Source organism: Dioszegia hungarica, assembly GCF_025882075.1.
Source record: "Dioszegia hungarica strain PDD-24b-2 chromosome Unknown MKK02contig_19, whole genome shotgun sequence".
Classification (NCBI taxonomy): domain Eukaryota; kingdom Fungi; phylum Basidiomycota; class Tremellomycetes; order Tremellales; family Bulleribasidiaceae; genus Dioszegia; species Dioszegia hungarica.
In genome coordinates this window covers 85,829-105,883 of record NW_026515776.1, presented here as the reverse complement: position 1 = coordinate 105,883, position 20,055 = coordinate 85,829, and the positions used below count along the sequence as shown (strand labels likewise).

Genomic DNA, 20,055 nt, shown 5'->3' with positions numbered 1-20,055 from the left:
AGGGGTGCATGTAGATATCTATATGTGATGGTAATGTCCTGATACAACGACTTTTCCACTCTGCCGCCTAGTTCCGGTCGAGTTGCTTCTTGCGATACGCATCCGACATCTCCCGCTGGATATTCGGCATGACCGGCGCGTGATTTTTGTACTCCATCGAAAACTCGCCTAAATCGATCAGCCTTCAATACTTGTCCGTTGACCGAACGAGCTTACCCTTGCCCTGCGTCATCCCTCTCAGGTGACTCGAGTACCCAAACATGTCATTCAGCGACACCTCGGCAATCAACGTAAACTCGTCATCCCTGATCTCCGTGTCGATGATCGTCCCCTTCCGTTGGTTGATTGCGCCAATGACGTTCCCCTGGAACTCGATAGGCGCGACGATTTCGACCGTCATGACAGGCTCCAAGACGACCGGGGCAGCCTTGGCGAAAGCCTCGCGGAAAGCGCCGAGGGCGGCAAGACGGAAAGCGAGTTCGTTGGAGTCGTTGACGTGGGCGGCACCGTCCTCAAGGACAAAGCGGCAGCCATTGATGCTGTGGCCGGTGAGCTGTCCGCGGTCGAGAGCTTCCTGGAATCCCTACGCCATCAGCTCATGCCCAAGACGCGTGGATGCAGAGAGGAGCTCACCTTTTCGATAGCCGGAATATACTGCGTTGGGATGTTGCCTCCGACCACCCTGTTCTCGAAAGACACGTCCTTGCCGGTATCCGCATCCATCTCCATCGGCTCCAGGTACCCCTTGACCTTCCCGAATTGCCCAGATCCACCCGACTGCTTCTTGTGCGTGTAGTCGAACTTGGCGAGCTGGGTGATTGTCTCCCGGAAGGCGACTCGGGGTTTTCCGGTAATGCAAGCGACGTTGTATTCTCGCTTCATCCGCTCGACGTAGATGTCGAGATGCAATTCGCCCATTCCGGAAATGATGGTCTGCTGCATCAGCTTCGGGAAATAGGTTTTGCCCTCCAGTGAACTGACCTCTTGTGACTCAGAATCTACATGTACCCGGAAAGTAGGATCTTCCTTTTGGAATCGGTTGAGTGCACGACCAAAGTTGGGAGATTCGTTCCCTTCGGGGCGGATGGAAAGCGAGATGACGGGTTCTGGGACAAACATGGAGGTCTGTTTCATCAGCTGCTTTCCTGCTATCCGTCGTTGGACATACCATGGAGAAGGAGGTAGACCCGTCGGTAAAGGTGTCACCTGACGAACATTCTACGCCGAACATGGCGCAAATCTCCCCAGCTCCGATGGTCTCGACGTCCTTGCCGATTAGCTGACCGCTCCGATATATGCCGCGGCTAGCTCACCTCCATCTCGTCACTGTGCATCCGTACCAGCCGGGGCACCTTGACCTTCTTGCCTGTCCTGGCGTTGAAAATCAGACTTCCCCGCTTCAGCTCTCCCTGGTACACCCTCATATAGGTCAACTGGCCGTATCGTCCTTCCTCCAACTTGAACGCCAGTCCGACCAGCGGAGCATCCTTTGCAGGGACAAGAGGTACGGCCGGTGCTGCCGCGGGAAGCTTGGCGTCCAGCGCCTGGTTGTGCACCTCAGAGGGGTCGGGGAGGTATGCGCAAACACCGTCCAGAAGGGCCTGAACACCGGTGTTCTTGATGGCTGATCCGACAAATACAGGCGTGAAGCGTAGAGAAGTGGTAGCTCGACGAAGGGCTTGAGCGATGTCGAGGTTTGAGATGGGTTGTTCGTCCAGGAAGAGGTCGCAGAGAGTGTCGTCGGCCTCCGAGAGGTCCTCGATAAGTTCTGCTCGCTTCTCCTCGGCGAGAGCTCGGACCTTCTCGGGTATCTCGTCGGACTCGATGATCTCAATTCTGCCTGTCAGCTATTGCGATACCAGGAAAGTGGCCGACATACCCCTTCACTCCTCGATTGTAGATGGCTTTCATCCTGACTAGGTCCACCACACCATCCAGATCGCTCTCGCTTCCTATTGGCACCTGGACCGCCGCGGCGTTCATGCGAAGCTTCGAGCGCAGTTGACCGATCACGCGGAAAGGGTTGGCCCCTGCTCGGTCCATCTTGTTGATGAAGGCAAGTCTAGGAACGTTATACCGCCGCATCTGTCGGTCGACCGTTATTGTTTGACTCTGAGACATCAGCATAATTTCAGCAGCTGAGCATCTATACGCACCTGCACACCGCTGACAGCACACAGCACAAGAACGGCTCCATCCAGCACTCGCAGAGCTCTTTCCACCTCGATTGTGAAGTCTACGTGTCCTGCAGCTGTCAGCTAATGGCAGAACGATGTCAGGTAGAAGACGTACCAGGTGTGTCAATGATATTGATAGCAAAGCTCTCCTTCTCCGTCGCTACCTCGGCACCTTGCGGTACCTCGGTCGCCGGGGCTGGTGCCACCCAGTCGCAGAACGTCGCTGCGGACTGGATGGTAATCCCCTTCTCCCTCTCCAACTCCATCGAGTCCATCTTTGCTCCTACTCCATCCCGTCCTCGTACCTCGTGAATGTCTCTGACTCGTCCGGTATAGTACAAGACCTAGTATCGTCAGTTACGTTCCTAGTACATGAGCAGTTATTAGCTTACTCTTTCAGTAAGAGTCGTCTTTCCCGAATCGATATGTGCGGATCTGCTGATCAGCATCCGTTGATCGCACTGTACACAATATCCCAGCTCACATTCCAACGTTCCGCTGCCTTTTCAATCGCTTCGTATCCTGCTCCGACATGACAGGTAAGATCCGCTCAGGCCAGACCGGCGCAGCCGCAGCCTCCGCAGGCTCCTCCGCCACCGCCGCGGCGCTCGACGCCCATCGGCGCTGACTGATCGGACTGAATGCAGCTGCAGACGAGAGCTGGCGGACCGGCCTCGAAGCGATCGAGGTAGTGAGGGATCGAACAGGTGCGACGGCGATGCTGCGGCGCAGGGAACTTTTGGAAAGCATTTGTCCTGCCAGACGCAGGCGGATCAGTCTTGGAAGTACCATGCTGCCAGGGTATGACCAGCTACGATAGTAGTATATGTAGGCAGCTCGAAGATGTATTTGGACAAGACAACAATTGCTCAAGCTGCTGGAGGACGTCTGGTTCGGACTTTTTTTGGGTGGTGGTTCGGCGCGTTACGTAATTCGTTCGATCGCCACGTGTCGCAATTAACGGCGGTGGCGAAGACGCTCTGATCAGTTTGATGGATCCGACCGAGGACTCTGCCTCACAAGTGCCTCACATACCATTTTACGACGTCTACAAATGACAGAATCCTAGAACGATCCCATTTCTTTTCCCCATCTGAGTGAGAACACGTTCCGATCAATTCTCCTCCCTTGCCCTTACAAGCAAACTAGACCGACCCAGAATTGTCCGCGCACGTCCATGGCCTCGATCCGCCTACGCTCCGGTAGCTAGCGATGATGCCGTCGATCGAGCCATACGTCTATGAAGATCAGCGAATGAGTCAAAAACGACAGCAGCAGTAAGACTCACCCCTGAGATCATCAGGAACGTTCCGACCACAATGATGGCCATGTTCCAAGCCACAAGTAGCCTGTATGAGAGAGACTTGTCGGAATGTCTCCTCGCCCAGTTGTCGTACAGCCACATCCCACCCTGTTTCATCAGCTTGTTATTCCGTCTGCTAGATGAAGAAAGGCTCACCATGACCTGCATTGAGAGCAAAGTACCGAACAGCGCGCCGATGAGCCCGACAAGACCGCCAAAGACTGGTACAGCGCTAGTAGATCAGTCAAGTCCTACATCAGGCCTCAGGTGCAGCGGACGTACCTAGCGATGAGGTACGAAAAGGCCGCGCAGCCCCCGGTGCAGGAGAGCCAGACCGCCCAGTGCTTGAAGGTGTTTGAGGTGAGGTGGGGGCTGCCGCGGAGGAAGCGGACAAAGAGGTATTTTGCGGGAAGCTAGAGTTCATCAGCTTGATCCTGCGATGGAAGGGAGGCAGAAGACGGCGTACATGGGTGTAGATGCAAATGGTGACACAGAGACCGGGAAGGGCGAGGCCGTAGCAGATCTTCTTCATGGTAACACCGGCACTTCCAAGAGCTAGTATTGTCAGCTTCAGCCACTTTGTCTTCATCGCGGAGGGACATACCTGGAGAAGCAACGTATTGGCCACAGAAGTAGTAGACAACGATGCCGATAGCCTGGTCATCAATCTCCATAACTTCCGAAAAAGTAGCGACCGACTCACAAGGTAGACGACAGTCACGAGGCCTTGGCAGACGAGCATCGAGCGGGTGTACATCTTGGGGTCCTTCATCTCGGAGACGATACCAAAGCTACCTCGTCAGCTCAAGCTTCAATCACTCTGACGCCAGGGGACTACTCACAAAGCTGGCGTACCCGCGAAAGCGAATACCAATCCCGAGATAGCGCTGACCGCATCCGAGAAGGTCGGGTTGTTGGTGACATATACGATCTTGTTCCAGTTGCCGACCTGAGGAGCGAGCGCTGGCCTCTCCTGGACGCCGACCGAGACGGTCAGGGTGAGGATGGCGGCGAGGATGGAGATCATGCCGATCCACCCAAGCCATGAGATTTTGCCGAGGGTCTCGATACTGGCCAGTCCGAAGGCAATCACGGCGGCAACGACGACAAAGATGGCGGTACATGCGCCGTGGGTCGATACGGCGTTGAGAGCGACCGAGACACCGAGGATACCTGCGCCGACGACGGCGGTCATGACTAGATATCAGCGGGTATCTTGCATTTGGGAGGAGAGGACATACATAGGCAGAAGGCTACAGCGAAGACTTCCCGACCAATACGACCGAAGAAGAGGAACCCGACGTCGTCTACGCTATCTGTAATGTCAGCCCATGCGCCTTACGACCAAAGCAAGGCTACTCACAGACTTCAGGGTGATTCCGCTTGAACGTCCCGACCACATAGTCCGACCCTGCCCGTCAGCTCTGTCCCTAGCATTTTGAACAGCCCACTCACAGGTCGTCATGATAGCAATGACCATGAGGCAGATGACACCCGGTACCATCCCCAACGTCTGCAATGCCGCCGGGATACTGAGTACACCCAGCCCGACCTGGGTCTTCATCATGAGCACCGCCGTCCCCATCCATCCGACAGCGCGGTAATCGGGCCCGTCGGCATGTATCGTACCGAAGACAGCATCCTGCTTCTCTGCCTCCCCCACGGGATGGACAGAGCCTGGAGACGAGTGGTCGAGTGTCTTCAAGGTGTACTCGTCCCCGACGTTTTTCTCTGAATCGTAAATTCTATCAGACATCGTGAGTGATTTTGGCGAAGTACGGTTTGGAACGCCGAGTGGAAGGAGATGGTGGGGTCAGGCGAGGGAAGAAGGCGGCTAGGAGCTCGCTATATACAAGGTCGGACGAGCAGTTGAGATAAGAGATACCAGTGGTCCCGCGATAGGCCTCAAGGCCGTCAGGCTTCCGGTCTCAGGGGACATCTTTGGCCCCTCGTTCCTGTGGCTGGCGCTAGTGCCGATGAGCGCAAGGAGATGCCTCCGGTGCGGAGTACCCATGGGGGATGATGCGGCCAAGACGATGAGGCCGGCGGGAAGAGAATGGCATCTCGTCACCTCGCTTAGCCAGAGGATCGGCAGAGCCGTCATATCGCCGCAGTCCCTGAGGTCTGACGGCGAAAGCTGATGAGAGCACAGTACTCTGAGATCTTTCTGAAGGTGTGCATGAGTGAGTGAGCTGCTGGGCCAGGGCAAGGTTCTTGGGCTGATGAGAGAGTATGTACGAGGCATGGGAAGGCGGCTTTCCCGATATCTGGCGATGGAGTGGAGGAGTAGTGGAGGGAGGCAACGGCAAAAGGGAGTTGGCTCACTTTCGGCGATGTCTCGGAATTGGCTGTCGGCGGCTATGTGAGAGCTATGCTGAGCTATGTCCAATTGAAGGAAGATCAGAATATATGGCGCTCGATATGCATCTCGACCTCTACAATCTTGAGCCGAACGTCCACTGAACGCTATGTTGAGCAGAAGAAGCTTGGGGCTTGGAGCTGGAACTTAGGGTGAAGAATTACATGGGCAGGAGTGCGGACAGGCCTGATTCGCCAGATGCGAAGACATTACGATCCGAATTCGCATATGATATCCTAGATGCACAATCTACGATCTCACTGCCTTTCCTCGGCATCTCCATCCTCATCATCCCCATCTTCCTCCTCAATGGCCCCCACTTCCCATTCCCCGCCCACGTCCCACCTACTCCCCCTCGCCGCCGCGCTCAGATACTTCGTGAACCGCATGACCCCCGGATCCCGCAGGACGATCATGAGCTTGTTGAAGCCGACCGGATGGGTGAGAAGAGGCCCGTCGTCCGAGTCCGCCGCGTCACTGTCGGTGTCAAAGTCGGAGGGCGAAAATTGATCGGGGTCAAATTCGAGTTCCTGGCCGTTCATCGAGATAGACGGTCCCGATTTGGCCTCCGACTTTTCGGGAGCCGTAGGAGCAGCGGTGGTTGGAGGCTTGACCGAGGAGGCTGCGAGTTCCGGCTCGACCGGGTCCGCCTTGTCCTCAGAGTCTCCGTCTCCGTCACCCTGGACCTCGGCATCATCCCCCTCGGCCTTCCGAGCGTGCTTGCTCTGGAACACGGCTGGATCTTCCCCTTCCTCCGGACTTCCGAGATAGCACTCCCAACCACCGTCATCCAGCAGTTGCTCCTCCTCGTCGCTCCCTGGCTTGACATCCGCCCACCACGTCGCTCCTAGCCACACATCCAGCTTGGCCTCCCCTGATCTCTCTTCGCCGGCCGCGAGGGTATAATCAAGTCCCCTCCTGAAGCGCCGACATTCCAGCCGACGAGACATGGGGGCGAGGTCAGAGACGACCGCCAGCCAAGCTCGGAACGCCGAGGATGGGAAGAGTTCCTTCTGCAGTCGAGCGAGGATAGGTGTGGATGAAGTAGAAGAGGAAGGGTCGAGGGAGAGGTATCGCTGTTTGCTCGCAGGGCCTTGGATGGTCCATCCTGAACCTTCGCCCATACCTTGCGGCGGTATCAGGCCGGCAGGCGTCAAATCGGCCGAGTCCTGAGCGGAGACCTCTGCTTTGAGCTGGGCGGCGAGGTCAGGGTGAAGGAAATTGTGTAGGACGATCTCGGACGCGGCAACGAATTGACCATTGAGCTTCTCGAGGGTCGAGGTGGTGAGGTAAGAGGGAGCAAGGAAGGGGGCGAGAGTGGCAATGTCGGAGGGACGGAGGCCGACCGGTGGCTCGGTGTCGTATGGTGTGAAGGGGTTGGTCGGGGCAGAAGCCTTTGAGTCAGCATGTTAGTATTGGATTTGAGGAGAAACAACTTACGATTTGCGCTAAAGAGCTGAGATCTTGGGCTGCTTTGGTAGTATCAAGAGGCTTGTACCCCTCCTCGCCCTCTATGGGCCGGTGAAACCTAAAGAAATCAGCAGGGGATTGATCTCTTCTACCAGCACAAGAGCTCACCATCCGCTCACACCCAGGCGTTGTCTGCCATCTCCAATCACCACCTCTTCTACGGCATGATAGCTCCGACCCGGCTGGACCTGCGACATCAGCTTTGACTGCCCTGTGTTCTTCCTCAAGCGCGCAACTCACCTCGAAGAAGACAATCTGTCCCCACTTGACGTCCACCCGCTTTACACTCTTCACCCCTGGTAGCCCAACATCCTCTCCACTTTCCACAGGGAACAGCTCGAGCGCGCCGCCCCAGACTGGATCCCAGCCCTTGACGAAAGCGCCAGATTTCGATGGCTCAAGGGGAACGTGCGACGAACCTGGTGCTGTAGGTGACGAGTTGGGCAGATAGAGAATGTAGGAAACGAGCCGGGTTGAAATAGAATCGTCGTGGAGCAGCAAATGCGACCTATGACATCAGCTTTGGGCCTCTCCAAGTGGTCCAGACTTTAATAGGAGACATGCAACTTACCCCTTGGTATACAGTCCCACACTGCCGTCCGTCTTCTGGCCGCTCAAAGGTCCACATCCCGTGATCTCTCTGACGAACCCCCTAAACTCCTCGCTATACAGCGCGTCCTTCAGCTTCGTCAACGCCGGCAGCTGCTCCAGAGTTGTATCGGGCAGATGGTCCGGGTGGAGCGAAGACAGATCGGGCGTCTGCTGGATACTGTAGATGTCGGTCTGTTTCTCCTCCCAGCCCCAACCGGGGAGCGAGTCGGGTTCGCCGCGGATACCGTAGGTTCGCGATTCCTCTACTACCGATTCGAGCTATTAATCAGCTCATGACACCAATGACCCCAGGTGGAAAGCTCACCAGGTCTTCACTGATCAGTCCTCCTATGGCAGCATACTTGTAAGGCGAAGATGTATCGTACGCCTCACGATAGCTCGCACGTTGAGAACCAGATGGCAAAGTGAGGCCAGCCCCACCGCTACTGGACGTTTCCAGACGCGCCTTTTTCGAGGATGGACCAGCAGAGTCACTTGTCCGACGGTTCTTGGCGCTAGCGGGTACTGTCATGATGGTGAAAACAGTAGATGTATAGGTGCAAAATGAAAGGTCCTTTGAAGGGCTGAAAAAGAGAAATTTTGCTAATATGGCCGAGTGAAGTGGGGCTCCACATCCACATGCTCCCCCACTCTACTGTGACATGCTTCGACGCCTCGAGGCTTCAACCTTCCCTATATAGGCCCTTCCCACACATCGCGATGGCATCCTTATTCTCTACCATCAATACGCTCTATTGTGGGCTGCGAGCTGATCCCCGGGAGCATGTCCGCTCTTGCGCCCGAGCTCGTCAATCCGACAACTCGCAAACGCCTAAACAACTCGCTCAACCTTGGTTCCATCGCTGATGGGTCAACTCCCGGCGTCGCCGAGGATACTCTCGCTTCGGAGGCACATACCGAGGCGTCGAAGCTATGGCTACTATCCCGACGGACCGCTGCTCCTGGAAAATACCGCCCACCCGGCGAAGAACGACCGTTCACGCTGCAGAACGTCCGACTCGCCATCCGCCTCCTCCAGCTTTCCGGGCCCCATCTCCTGAGGATGTTCATGGCTGGACAAGAGTGGCGGATGGTTATGTATGTCTTGTGGACGTTCAGTCGAGGGATTCTGCCCACATGGCGGTGAGCTTGACGTGAAATCCTGCGAAACGTCATGCTGATACAACAGGATCTGGGCGTCTAGTCGAATGCTGGACCTGGTACAGGAGAGCTTTGAGAAGGGCGGAATCGATCGAGGAGAGGTCACTAAAGTGGCTCTAGCATCCATACTCAGTGCTACTGGAGGCGATGCGCTGCAGTTCTTACTGGGGCGGAACACCGAGTTAATCAAGGTGAGATTTTGTCCCCAGTACAATCGTGTATCCATACTGACGTGAAGATTCACGTTGATACCATCCTCCGTCGCGCTTACCTATCCACTCAGCTCTCTCTCCCTATATCTACACTCTCCTCCCCTTTCATCTCGTCGCTACTGCGGGAAGCCGGTATCTTCATTGGCGCCGAACACGCTTCGCGTGCCAGCCCGAACGGACCAATCCGCATGATCGGCCTCGGCGGACCCTTCGATACACTCAGTCAGGTCTTCCACCTACTTGCCACTCTTACCGGTATGATCTCCCAGCTCTACGTCATGTTCCGGGCGCTGTCGATCGGAGACGCCTCTACGGTACTGCCGGGATGGTCATCGGGAATCCTTATCGCTCTTTCCCTCGCCCCAACAATGCTTCGGACTTTGGATAGATACCTCAAGCTGGGTCATCGCTATAGATCGTACCGGGATACACACGACCTCTCCGAGCAAGATATCCAGGCGATGGCAAGGGCGGGACCGTACAAACAGGAGGCGATGCTGTTTGGCCTGAAAGACTGGGTCCTGGCGCGTTGGGATGTCATCATGGAGGAGACAAAGATTGCCAAGCTGCAGAATAGGAGGGATTCGGGAGTTTTCGATCTTGGTCTTCATGTGGTTGAGGAGAGCGTGCAGACCAGCTTCTACGTGAGTCTCCCTGTGTGATCTTGCTGATTATAGGTCCTACTCGCTCTACAAGTCCTCCCCACGACGCTCTCCCTCGGTTCCTTCCGACTATACCAGCGCTCAGCTGAAATGCTCCTGCAATCCCTCAGGTCCCTTTCGAGAAGCTTCAACCGGGTCTTCCAGCTCATCTTCCTCATCGCGGCCTACACCGAAGCCATCGACCTGCCGAACCACCCCCATCTCCTTCGTCCGCTTCCATATCGCGATGGGGAGCTTCTTGACTTTGAGTCTCATCGCGTCGGAGGCGGGATGGAACTCGTCGCTCGCGGCCTAGGATATCGGTACCCCGGGACGAGCAAGGACGTGCTTCACGACATCAACCTCACCATCAAGCCCGGTACGACCTTCGCTATCGTCGGCGTAAACGGCGGAGGGAAGACAACCCTCGTCAAAGCTTTGATGGGTCTATACGACCATCAAGGCTCGCTCTTCCTCAACGGTCACCCCATGGCCGCCTACGATCCCGTCACGGTCCATCGGCGGACTTCCTGCCTATTCCAGGACTTTTGCAAGTACTCGTTCAGCCTGCGCGAGAATGTTGGGATCGGGAACGTGAGCAAGGTGGAGGATGGCGAGGCGGTTTCAGATGCTATTGAGAGAGGCGGGGCACGGGGTGTGCTGGGGAAGGTGGGGATGGAGGGAAAGCTCAACCGGTCTGGCGTGCCGGATTCTTTGGGTCAAGAGGCCATAGTGATGGTCCCTCCGCGGAAGGCCACGGCGATGGGTACTGGAGCGGCCAAGGGGAGTTTGAGAGGGCTGGTGGGCAGAGTTGCCGGGATGCTTCGGACTCGACCATCCGGAGGAGGAGCTGTGGGGGCGGATTCAGCTGTCATCCCCGGCGAACGCATGTCCAACGGATCATCGCTACTCGAAACGCCGCTCACCTCTCCCTCTCCTTCGGACGCCAGCCCATCCAAATCCAGAGCTTTCGACCACCTCCTCTCTCCACCCGTCATCAAGCAGGCCTTGCAAGGACTTCGAGCAGAACGGGCCAGTCTCAGTGGGGGCCAGTGGCAGAAAGTTGCCCTCAGCCGCAGTTTCATGCGGGCAAGCGAGGCTGATCTGGTGGTCTTCGAGTAAGTCTATTCCTCACTCGCTTCCCGATCGGGTGGAGACTCAGCTAATGCGCACAGTGAGCCTTCGGCCAGTCTGGACCCTCGCGCGGAAGCTCAGCTGTTCGAGCGGATTCATGCGCTCAGTCATCAGAACGGGAGAAGGTGCACTACTATCTTCATTTCCCATCGATACTCTACCGGTAAGTCCCTCTGTCCTTCTGGCAGTATAATCACGCGGGCTATAGCTGATTGGCAGTCAAGCGGGCAGATCAGATTGCAGTTGTCGAAGATGGAGTGAGCTCAGCCTGATCAAGTATGAGGGAAAGGATCATGAGCTGATGGACCAGACTATCGTCGAGTGTGGGTCGCACGCCGAGCTGATGGAAATGGAAGGGCGGTACGCGGAGCTCTACAATCTCCAGCGAAGCGGTTTCGATGACTAGTATTTGGATGTACCGGACGAGATCGCTAGACGGGGAATAGCGTATTGAAGTTGTACATAAGACCCAAGATATGAAGAATATGAAATCAGATAATACCATTTCCCACTCAAATCTGCTGGCAGCTACCGCCCTTCATCGCCCATCCTTCTGGACAAGCCAGAACGCACGTGCCCCGGACACAGCTGGCCGACGCGAACAGATCCAGCGTTGAGCAGTCCACCCCTTTTGCCACGCCCGCAACAGCTGAGCTTCTCCGCGGCTGCTTTGGGCACCCGCCGCACGTTTCGAGGTCGTTCGAGGGTATGACGCATGTCGCGATGTCCTCTCGGCCGGGCAGGGTGCATTGGATCAGGCCGGTCGGGCAGGTCATAGCGTCAAATTCGGCCTGTATTGACTGGGCGGATCGCTTCCGGCGAGCTTTCGGGGATACGCCGGAAGGAGGAGTGCAGGTGGTGTCTCCCGGTGCGGAAGTGTAGAAGGTCGGACAGCTGGCGCAAGTACCAGGGTTTGCTTGGTCGGGTATGGTATTCTGACGACATCAGCTCAACGGTCATCTCTGCATTTAGGGGACATGTAACGAGAAGGAAAGTCAACTTACCGCCGGGCATGCAGTACAGCTATCTTGACCCGGGGAGGGGACGAAACCTTCAGGACAGGTAGTACAGCCAGTGTGAGAGGGGTTGGCGATTGATCCCTGTTGGCATCAGCGAGGTCTCCGCGGTACTGCGTGGAGCAGGATTATAGGCAAGACATGGGAGAGTAGTTGCCGGACTTACAGCATCACAAGATGTACAAGTGGTCGTGCCGGTCTGGGTGCTGAAGGTATGCGCAGGACAGGTAGAGCAGTATAAGGACCCAGATTGTGCGTATACTCCCTAAGTCGAGGTCAGTAGTGTCCTCTCATGGAAGGCAACAGGAAATGTGGCTCAAGAGCAATGGGCAGAAGCTTGAGCCGCAAGATGGGAAGGGTAGAGGGGAAAAGAAGACTCACGACAGGACAGGCGGCACATGCGTCTTGTCCTGAGACTGAGCTGAGCCAGATGTACAAGACGTACAGCCCGTATGGGCGGCATTGGCGATAGATCCCGGCTGCTTGTCAGCCTTGCTCAACGGACTAATCCAGCAGGGAGTCGTGAAGTGACATATTGACGATTAACCGGATTTCACTTACTGAGCTACATTGCAAACAGCCTGCACTCCCCTGCAGGGTAGAGTAAGAGCGAGGCGGGCATGTCAAGCATGAGGTGAACCCTTGTCCGCTGTACATCCCCTGGTCATGGTCAGCTAAATGTGGATAGCTTCATATCGCAACAGCGATGTGTAATGAGAAAGCGGTACTGACAGCTTGACAGGGATTGCACCTGGCCCGATCGGGAGAGGGTGCCGTTCCCGCCGAGCATTGATAACAGGGTGATGAACCAGCCGCAGCGACGAAGCCTGGCGAGCATTGCTGGCAGAAAGACGAGCCATACGGCGAGGACGAACCCTACAGTCATATCAGCTGCGCGACCACAATGGCAGCAGGTAATGAGATACTAACGGCGTTGCACGATTGGCAGGAGGTGCGGCTAGGATCAGAGTATGTCCTAGGCGAGCAGGTATAACAGAAAGGTTGTCCAAATGAAGGGGCGATGTCTCCTGCGTTACACGATAGGCAGCCAGACGACCCTAGAGACGGATTGAATGTGCCCTGCCTCATCAGCACTGCATCACAAAGCAGCGGTATCCATAGCTTGACTTACAGGCGTACATGGTATGCAGACACGATTGGAGTCGTCTCGTCGCGTTCCTTGAGGACAAGACTGCACGCAGCCCCCTTGAGGGGTTTGGTACTGTGGTGAAGGGCATGCAGCTAGGACGTAGCCGGCCAAGCAAGCGACCGCTAGGAGGATGTGGAAGGTACTGAATCGGCGTGAGCCCATTGCGATACTGCTAGAAATTAAGATGGTATGAGTATGATGTCAAAGCGGTGGGCTTATCTCTGCGCGCTCGAGCGTATATTTATCAGTGCCGGTGCCCACGGGCGAAAAGGACCCCATTCGGCTGTTGTCCTCCTTCCCCTGCTTCGTCGCTTGCTTTACTCAGTCAGATCTGTGTGCATATGAGACTGTGAATCTCAACTCCGGAGGCCGTTCATTAGGGTTTCGTCAGCGATCCTTGCGAGACACCCGTGTGTCACGTGTGGGGAGAGACTTGCCTGATCTGCGATCTGAGGCTCGGGCTCGGACGCCTTGTTCCCGTATCGCTGACTCGGGCCCTTGCAGCGTATGCCAGCTACAGTGTCCAAGGCTGCCAGAGAGGCTGCCCTTGGCTGCTCTCAAAAATGGAGAACCGAGCAGTGTAATGCGAATAAGCAAAGGGAGGCGAAGGGGTAACATGAAACGTCTGCGTCCCTCCCTTTTACACCGCTCCGTTGCACTCCCGCTTTTACGGCAGAGTCTGGTCCACTCTAGTTCTGTCTTACTCTCCTCTGCCGCTGCACAAGATGCAGGCAAGACATCCAGATCTACTGATCTACATAGCAGTGCAGATCTCCAGACCTGCGACTGAGCCTCTGCTTGGCTTCAGCTAGCTTCAGCTCCGAGGCGCGATCATCTCTGTCGAGTAATTCACGGTTGGTGTCCGTCAGTGTCAGCGACTCGGTTCCGAGGTCAAAGGAAGCGTTATGACTTACGAACGTGCAGGTCAGATCAAATCGCGTTTGTCGTGTATAATAGGAGCACCTCTCAACCCATGTGAGGGGCAGGGGTAGACTATAGCTATGCATGAGATGTAATATGTGAAGAGAAACTCAATCCGAAGCAGTACCATTTCCCGCTCTCACCTCCTGACAGCCATGACCACTCATTCTCCACCCTTCTGGACATACCAGAACGCATTCCCCCATCACACAGCTAGCCGAAGCGAAGAGGTCTATCACCGAGCAGTCCACCCCGCTCGCCACCCCCCCAATGGGCAAGCGATGCCGCATCTCCTTTGGGCACCCACCGCATGTCTCCAGATCATCTGATGGCGTCATACACGTCGCTATATTGGCGCGGCCTGGGAGAGGACACGCTATCTGTCCTTTTGGGCAAGTCATTGCGCCGAGGATGGAGTTGATGTCCTGGACGTGGCGTTTCCGGCGGCTTTTCTGAGACACGGTAGGCGGGGGAGGGGTACAGGTGGCGCTGCCAGCCGGGGATGTGTAGCCTTCAGGGCAGTCGATACATTGCCCGCCGTCTGTTGGGTCGGGTATGGTATTCTGTTGCTGTGTCAGCGGTATGTTCGAATGTGGCAGGGGTGGTGATGCGGTCTCGGGATACATGGATCCCCGGGTCGAAGTCTGACTCACCTCAGGGCAAGGATAGCACTGATCTGCGTTTGTCACAGTGATAGAGCCTGCTGGACAAGCAACGCAGCCGGTGTGATCATCGCTGGCAATGGACCCCTTGAAGATATCAGCGAGACTTCGAAGTAAGGGCAGATCGAGCCCGCATTCGCGGAAGCAGCTAAGTATGGTGTCAACTTACAGAATCACAGTCGAAGCAGTCGTATGATCCCGCCTGCGAGGCAAAGGTGTGAGCGGGGCAGGTGTCGCAGTTGTCGTTGTCGCCGGAGGAGATGGTGCCCGCCGGACAGGCATCGCAGCCAGTGTGGTCTGAGTTGGCGATGAATCCCTGAGAGGCTCAGCAAGCAGTACCTTGCAGGATGTGAACATCATCGATGAAGTAGCGTCCATCTTAAATACTCACATAGTCGCACATTGTACACGTTTTGGTACCGGGTTGCGCCGAGAACATCAGCGCCGGGCACGACCTGCAGCTAGTGGATCCGCGCTGAGCGTAGGTCCCCTATGATTCGTCAACACAAGCGACAAATAACTCAAGCTATAGGATGGGGCTTGGATCAGAGACGCTGCGAAGCGATGGAGAGGAAGGTGGGGGATTGGGGGAAAAGCTTCGGGATACAAGAACTTACAGACGGACAAGCCACGCAGCTGTCTTGACTGGAAGAGGGGACTTGGCCATCTGCGCATGCGATGCAGCCAGTCTGAAGGGAGTTGGGATAAGCGCCCTATGGCTTGTCAGCAGCGTACGCTCAATGTTGACATTCAAGGCCTGGAGAATAGGCAGAGCAGTCTCACACTACTGCACGACATGCAAGATGCCGAGCGCGGTCCCGAGACTTGCCCACTCGGACACTTGGTACATGAGGTAGAGCCGTATTTGGCGGATGTACCCTGAGTCCTTAGCTCTGTCTTTGGGCGTTTCCTAGCAGGACTCAGTACTCACTGCTGGGCAGGCCTCGCAGTACGAGCGGTCTGCAGACGGTACCGTGCCACCCAGGCATGAGGTACAGCGAGACGACCCAGGCGCAGACACAGCGCCTGCCTGACACGAAGTGCAGCTTTGGCTATAGCTCAGCGCAGACGTTCCCTATCCTTGTCAGCTATATGTATCGGCTCGATTCCGGAAGGAGGCGGCGCAGCCCCGCTCCAGTGGTACTCACCGCTGGACATTGAACGCAAGCGGTGTGCTCCGCATTCGCGGCTGTGCCCTCGCCGCATGGGTTGCACTCCCTTGCCTGAGTTCCGCTAACGGTCCCACTCCGGCATGTAGTACAGGACTTGCCGTTAAGTGATCCTCCATATGTACCCTGTCCACTCAGCTCATTCCAAGGGCCAAGTAGGGCTACTTACCGATTGACAGGCAATGCAAGTGCGAGAACTGCCGTCCGCTCGGGTACCGAACGGACAGACGGTCTGACAGTTGCCTTGAGGATCGACATATTGGTACGATTTGCAGGTGACTGCAAAGGCCTGAGCTGCCAAAACGACCGCCGCGGCGATGGAGTAAGAGGGATGGATCATGCACCAGCGCATGTTATTAACGAAGGGAGCGGGTCAGCGAACGTATGAGTATGTCGAAAAGAGACGGCTCCTCTTGCTGTGAGCCTTCAGGCCATCTGAGTCTATACCAATCAAAGCTCAGTTCTCTGCGGCGGACCCCATCGCCCTGCGCTCGCTACTGAGCTTGGTTTTTCATGTGAGTGTGTACGAGAGGCACCTCCGACACCAGGATTGCGACTCCACAAGTAGATCCGCTGAGGCTCCGCCGACTTTGCCGGCGAGAGCATCTGCTGCAATCAGTTCCGTAAAGAGCGATGTTACCCCGAAGATAACGCATGCGAAATCGTGCTATACAATCTTGAAGGCAGTACGTACCTGCTAAAACGGGAAGTCAGTTATAATCGTGTGCTCCTCCAGCTGAGGCTCTCACGTATCGGAATTTCAGACCCTGCAGTTCCCTATGTATCCCTTCGACGATCGCGCAGATGGAAGATGTACATACGCAGAGCGCGGGAGATCCCCGCAATGTGTGACCGCTCCCGCTTGACGTACAGTACACGTACGTGATACTTTCGGCGTAGCAGACTCTACGATACCGAACCTGCAGGCTCTCGCTGCCGAGGGGCGGAAGATGATAAAAGGGACAGCGAGGAAAGCTGCTAAAAGAGAAGAGTGCGCAATCCTCAGCAGATTGGCCACAGTCCGGAAGCTCCCCGCCTACGGTACGGCATCTCACGGCACCCTATTTCGGTTCCGGCGGAAGAGAGACCTCCGCTGCAAGCATGCGAGTAAGCCAATTCTCCACGCTCTCTGAGTGGTGCAGTCTGGTCGGGTAACTTATTGCCTGCTCTATGAAAGGCCCTTCTGCAGCATCATTGAGCTACATCCCGCATAGAAGAACGGATGCAGAGCTGCGTATCGAGTGGAGGTCAGCATCGGATATCCGGAGGTATCCGAAGTCGCCACTTCCGGCAAGACGAGACCGGTCAGCTGCTGATCTGTGCTGATGCTCTCAATTGTTGACAGTCAGGAACCTTTTGCTGTGCCTATCACCTATTACATTCAGCACCCAAGAGTTCCGGAACCGCCCTATCTCTTCAGCATCTCGATCCGTATCTGCGCATCCAAGCAGAGAGGTGATCAAAGATGGGTGACATCGCTTCTGCGGTAGAGAATTCAGCCTAAACGCTATGCCGATCGCTACTTCGGACCGGAGCCCGCTGAGTCGACTACGAGCGCATCAGCAGGAGTATCTGGAGTACCTGCCCTTGACGGAGAGGGTACAGGCGGATCTGAAGGAAGATGTGGATACACTAAGGGCGCAGGAGGGGTGGGATGTGGGAACGAGTCGCGGAGTGGACGACTGGGTTGATGACACGGGAGCTATGTGGAGGGCTCTGAGGGTGAGTATTCACTGACTCCCTTAGGCAGGTTGAAGCTGACGATCAGCGCCATCGGTATGACCCCGACAAGGCCCTCGCCGGCCTCCTTTCCACCCTCACCCACCGCCTCTCTCGCTCCCTCCACGCTGCGCCTCCATCGTCCAACCCGTACTCGACCTCTGCTCTCTTTCACATATTACCGCTACCGAATTTTGCGACTCGTAAAGGTCAGCCAGTGGTGTTAATTACGCTACGCGAGGTCCGGCGAGACGCTCAAGGCGGCTTAGGGGAGATGAAGGAATGGACGTGGTGGGCTCTGGAGATGGTTCGGCGAGTATTGAAGGGATGGTGGGTGGTCGGAGCATTCCCAGATGGACATGAGCCTCACCGGGATTTGAAGCGAAGTGTTGAAGGGCGAGGGTATGGAGGCGAGGGATGCGTGCTGGTCATTGACGCAGAGGGAGCTGGGTATCGTAACCTGGTGAGCTCGGCGCGAGCAGGACATGCAGGGTCAAGCTTATCGACCAGGAAGTAGAACTCCTCCCGACTCTTCTCTCGGTGGGGCATAACCACTTCCCAGGGGTCTTCGACTCGGTTCACGTCGTCAATGCGGGATGGACCCATCGGTCCATGTGGACCGTGGTCAAGCGGATCCTGCCCAAGTCGGCGCTCGAGAAGGTGAATTTCCTGGATACGAAGGAGGCACTCGAGTCGGTATTTTACCTGGACAGGCTGCCTCAATGTAAGTCGGTTAGGATCTCTAGGGTCTCGACGCAATGCATGTGCTGACGAGCAGGTTATGGTGGATCAGACACATGGACTTTTTCTCCCGAAAATAACCCCATGTTTGAATACTGCTCCAAACCTTCGGCCAACTCGTCCACCTTGATCGTACCTACTCCTACTCTTCCAACGATCTCCCCGCCTGCCCCCGCCCTTCCGCTTCCCTCCAGTCGGTCAGCTTCCACCACATCCCTCGCCGACGTATACTATACCGCTCAGAACACTCCCGCCAGCAGTAGGCCCAGTACCCGTCCATCCAGCCGCCGAGGCAGTCTTTCCGGATTGACGGGTACGAACGCCTTGAACGACCTTCGCATGACGTCGACCGCTCTCCATCGGGCGCGCTCCACTGGCAACTCCGAGCGTGGAGATGGGGTGAGCGCCAAGGAAGGCCAGAGAAGGCCGTACGCTCGCCGTCCATCCACTGTGCGACCCGTGTCGCCGGGAATGTCACCCCTTCAGCGGATCAAATCCCTCTCGGACTTTCATCTCTACCTCTCTCCTTCGCGCCTGGCCAACCTGGACCTGCTATCCGACTCGGATTCCGAGGCTTCCACTCCTCGTGCAGGGTCGCCGGACCAGACAGCCTTTCCAGCGGTCTCGCCATCGTTCGCACCTGGTCCTGCATCCGTCAGGAATAAGCGACCTCTACTACCGGCGGTCGTCGACCCGGAAGCGACAATCTCCCGGGCAAAGTCAATTGCGGATCGCCGCACAAGACCGCCACTGCGCCTGCTGGGGGTGGCCGCGGGCGGTGACGAGGCGGGCGAGAGCGTGCGGAGCTATTCGGATCAGCTCAGCTTGCACCATGCGCACATCCTGCGGGGATATCAGCGGTCGCCGACTACTCTGGCGGGGGACACCCGACAAGCCGATGCGGTAGATGTGCAGGATCGGCTCCCGCTGGACGACACTGAAGCGGAGGAAGAGGCGGCGGGAAAAGGTCAGGGCTACGAAGCACCTGACGTCGCTGCCCTCGCAGACGCAGGCAACCGTCCAGGCGAAGATTACCCCTCGGAAGTCCACCGCGTCTCGGCCTACTCGCGCACTTCCAACCCCTGGTTCGGCTACCCCGCTCTCCGCCTCTCCACCTCGGGCGTGGTCCCCCTCTACCCTCGAAACCGGAAACGGGATCTCGTCAAAACCCTCCTCTTCCTCTTCATGCTCCGCCTACAGTCATTCCGAGATCGGGCGGAACGATGGCTTGGACTACACCACCTCGGCGCCATCCCCTGGAGTCGGCGCGGGAGCATCAGCAGCGAGAAGACGGGGCCGGACGAGGGGCTCAAGAGGCAGGCGATGGCAAAGAGGGATAAAGGGGTGATGGGCGGCTGGAGAGCGAAGGGCGAGTGGGTGTGGATGTTCATATGCTTGGTACTCTTCCGAGGAGGGTGGAGTAGGGTGCTGGGGTGGATACCGCTGGATGCGTTGGGAATGGGAGGGGTGAGAGATGTGTTGGGACTGGGGTAAAGTTGTATATCAGAGGACTTAAATATCTCATGGAAGACCTCGTCTCCAGGCTGTGAGCAGGAGCTGCCAGGAGCCTTCACCTGAAGGTGTCGCCTGAACGAGCGACAAGGAATGTGGAGTGTGCTGACGCCACGT

The 20,055-nt window shown here is 56.5% G+C and overlaps 7 protein-coding genes across 7 annotated transcripts; 2 read left to right on the top strand and 5 right to left on the bottom strand.

The window, feature by feature from the left end:
* Positions 1 to 67: 67 nt before the first annotated feature.
* Positions 68 to 2,927, bottom strand: MKK02DRAFT_18399 (putative elongation factor g 1, mitochondrial precursor (mef-g-1); the record flags this gene model as incomplete). The annotated part of the gene is made up of 11 exons (XM_053085940.1): positions 68 to 168; positions 217 to 583; positions 634 to 933; positions 982 to 1,125; positions 1,169 to 1,267; positions 1,314 to 1,836; positions 1,880 to 2,112; positions 2,157 to 2,245; positions 2,293 to 2,521; positions 2,570 to 2,612; positions 2,662 to 2,927. 11 exons carry the CDS (start codon positions 2,925 to 2,927, stop codon positions 68 to 70), a joined length of 2,394 nt encoding a protein of 797 aa, XP_052942929.1.
* Positions 2,928 to 3,322: 395 nt separating this feature from the next.
* MKK02DRAFT_39128 (transmembrane amino acid transporter protein-domain-containing protein) lies at positions 3,323 to 5,236 on the bottom strand (the record flags this gene model as incomplete). Its single annotated transcript, XM_053090453.1, has 11 exons — positions 3,323 to 3,415; positions 3,466 to 3,588; positions 3,637 to 3,712; positions 3,763 to 3,893; positions 3,947 to 4,035; positions 4,085 to 4,136; positions 4,184 to 4,271; positions 4,323 to 4,677; positions 4,722 to 4,796; positions 4,844 to 4,891; positions 4,936 to 5,236. 11 exons carry the CDS (start codon positions 5,234 to 5,236, stop codon positions 3,323 to 3,325), a joined length of 1,431 nt encoding a protein of 476 aa, XP_052942928.1.
* An 860-nt stretch (positions 5,237 to 6,096) lies between these two features.
* MKK02DRAFT_18631 (putative nucleus protein) lies at positions 6,097 to 8,432 on the bottom strand (the record flags this gene model as incomplete). Its single annotated transcript, XM_053085984.1, has 7 exons — positions 6,097 to 6,489; positions 6,526 to 7,233; positions 7,280 to 7,367; positions 7,418 to 7,497; positions 7,550 to 7,817; positions 7,881 to 8,179; positions 8,226 to 8,432. The coding sequence occupies 7 exons, from the start codon at positions 8,430 to 8,432 to the stop codon at positions 6,097 to 6,099; spliced, it is 2,043 nt and encodes a 680-aa protein (XP_052942927.1).
* Positions 8,433 to 10,205: 1,773 nt separating this feature from the next.
* Positions 10,206 to 11,454, top strand: MKK02DRAFT_18513 (P-loop containing nucleoside triphosphate hydrolase protein; the record flags this gene model as incomplete). Its single annotated transcript, XM_053085963.1, has 5 exons — positions 10,206 to 10,616; positions 10,920 to 11,032; positions 11,090 to 11,211; positions 11,268 to 11,305; positions 11,359 to 11,454. 5 exons carry the CDS (start codon positions 10,206 to 10,208, stop codon positions 11,452 to 11,454), a joined length of 780 nt encoding a protein of 259 aa, XP_052942926.1.
* Positions 11,455 to 11,820: 366 nt separating this feature from the next.
* Positions 11,821 to 13,206, bottom strand: MKK02DRAFT_39125 (uncharacterized protein; the record flags this gene model as incomplete). The annotated part of the gene is made up of 9 exons (XM_053090452.1): positions 11,821 to 11,983; positions 12,053 to 12,148; positions 12,446 to 12,474; positions 12,510 to 12,543; positions 12,634 to 12,724; positions 12,797 to 12,940; positions 12,995 to 13,022; positions 13,104 to 13,144; positions 13,197 to 13,206. 9 exons carry the CDS (start codon positions 13,204 to 13,206, stop codon positions 11,821 to 11,823), a joined length of 636 nt encoding a protein of 211 aa, XP_052942925.1.
* Positions 13,207 to 14,245: 1,039 nt separating this feature from the next.
* On the bottom strand, positions 14,246 to 16,318 carry MKK02DRAFT_29044 (uncharacterized protein; the record flags this gene model as incomplete). The annotated part of the gene is made up of 10 exons (XM_053087696.1): positions 14,246 to 14,367; positions 14,443 to 14,698; positions 14,789 to 14,945; positions 14,967 to 15,136; positions 15,189 to 15,258; positions 15,415 to 15,516; positions 15,631 to 15,676; positions 15,729 to 15,849; positions 15,946 to 16,092; positions 16,136 to 16,318. 10 exons carry the CDS (start codon positions 16,316 to 16,318, stop codon positions 14,246 to 14,248), a joined length of 1,374 nt encoding a protein of 457 aa, XP_052942924.1.
* Positions 16,319 to 17,475: 1,157 nt separating this feature from the next.
* On the top strand, positions 17,476 to 19,920 carry MKK02DRAFT_18520 (uncharacterized protein; the record flags this gene model as incomplete). Its single annotated transcript, XM_053085965.1, has 6 exons — positions 17,476 to 17,688; positions 17,735 to 18,148; positions 18,196 to 18,409; positions 18,464 to 19,019; positions 19,086 to 19,329; positions 19,381 to 19,920. The coding sequence occupies 6 exons, from the start codon at positions 17,476 to 17,478 to the stop codon at positions 19,918 to 19,920; spliced, it is 2,181 nt and encodes a 726-aa protein (XP_052942923.1).
* Positions 19,921 to 20,055: the final 135 nt, after the last annotated feature.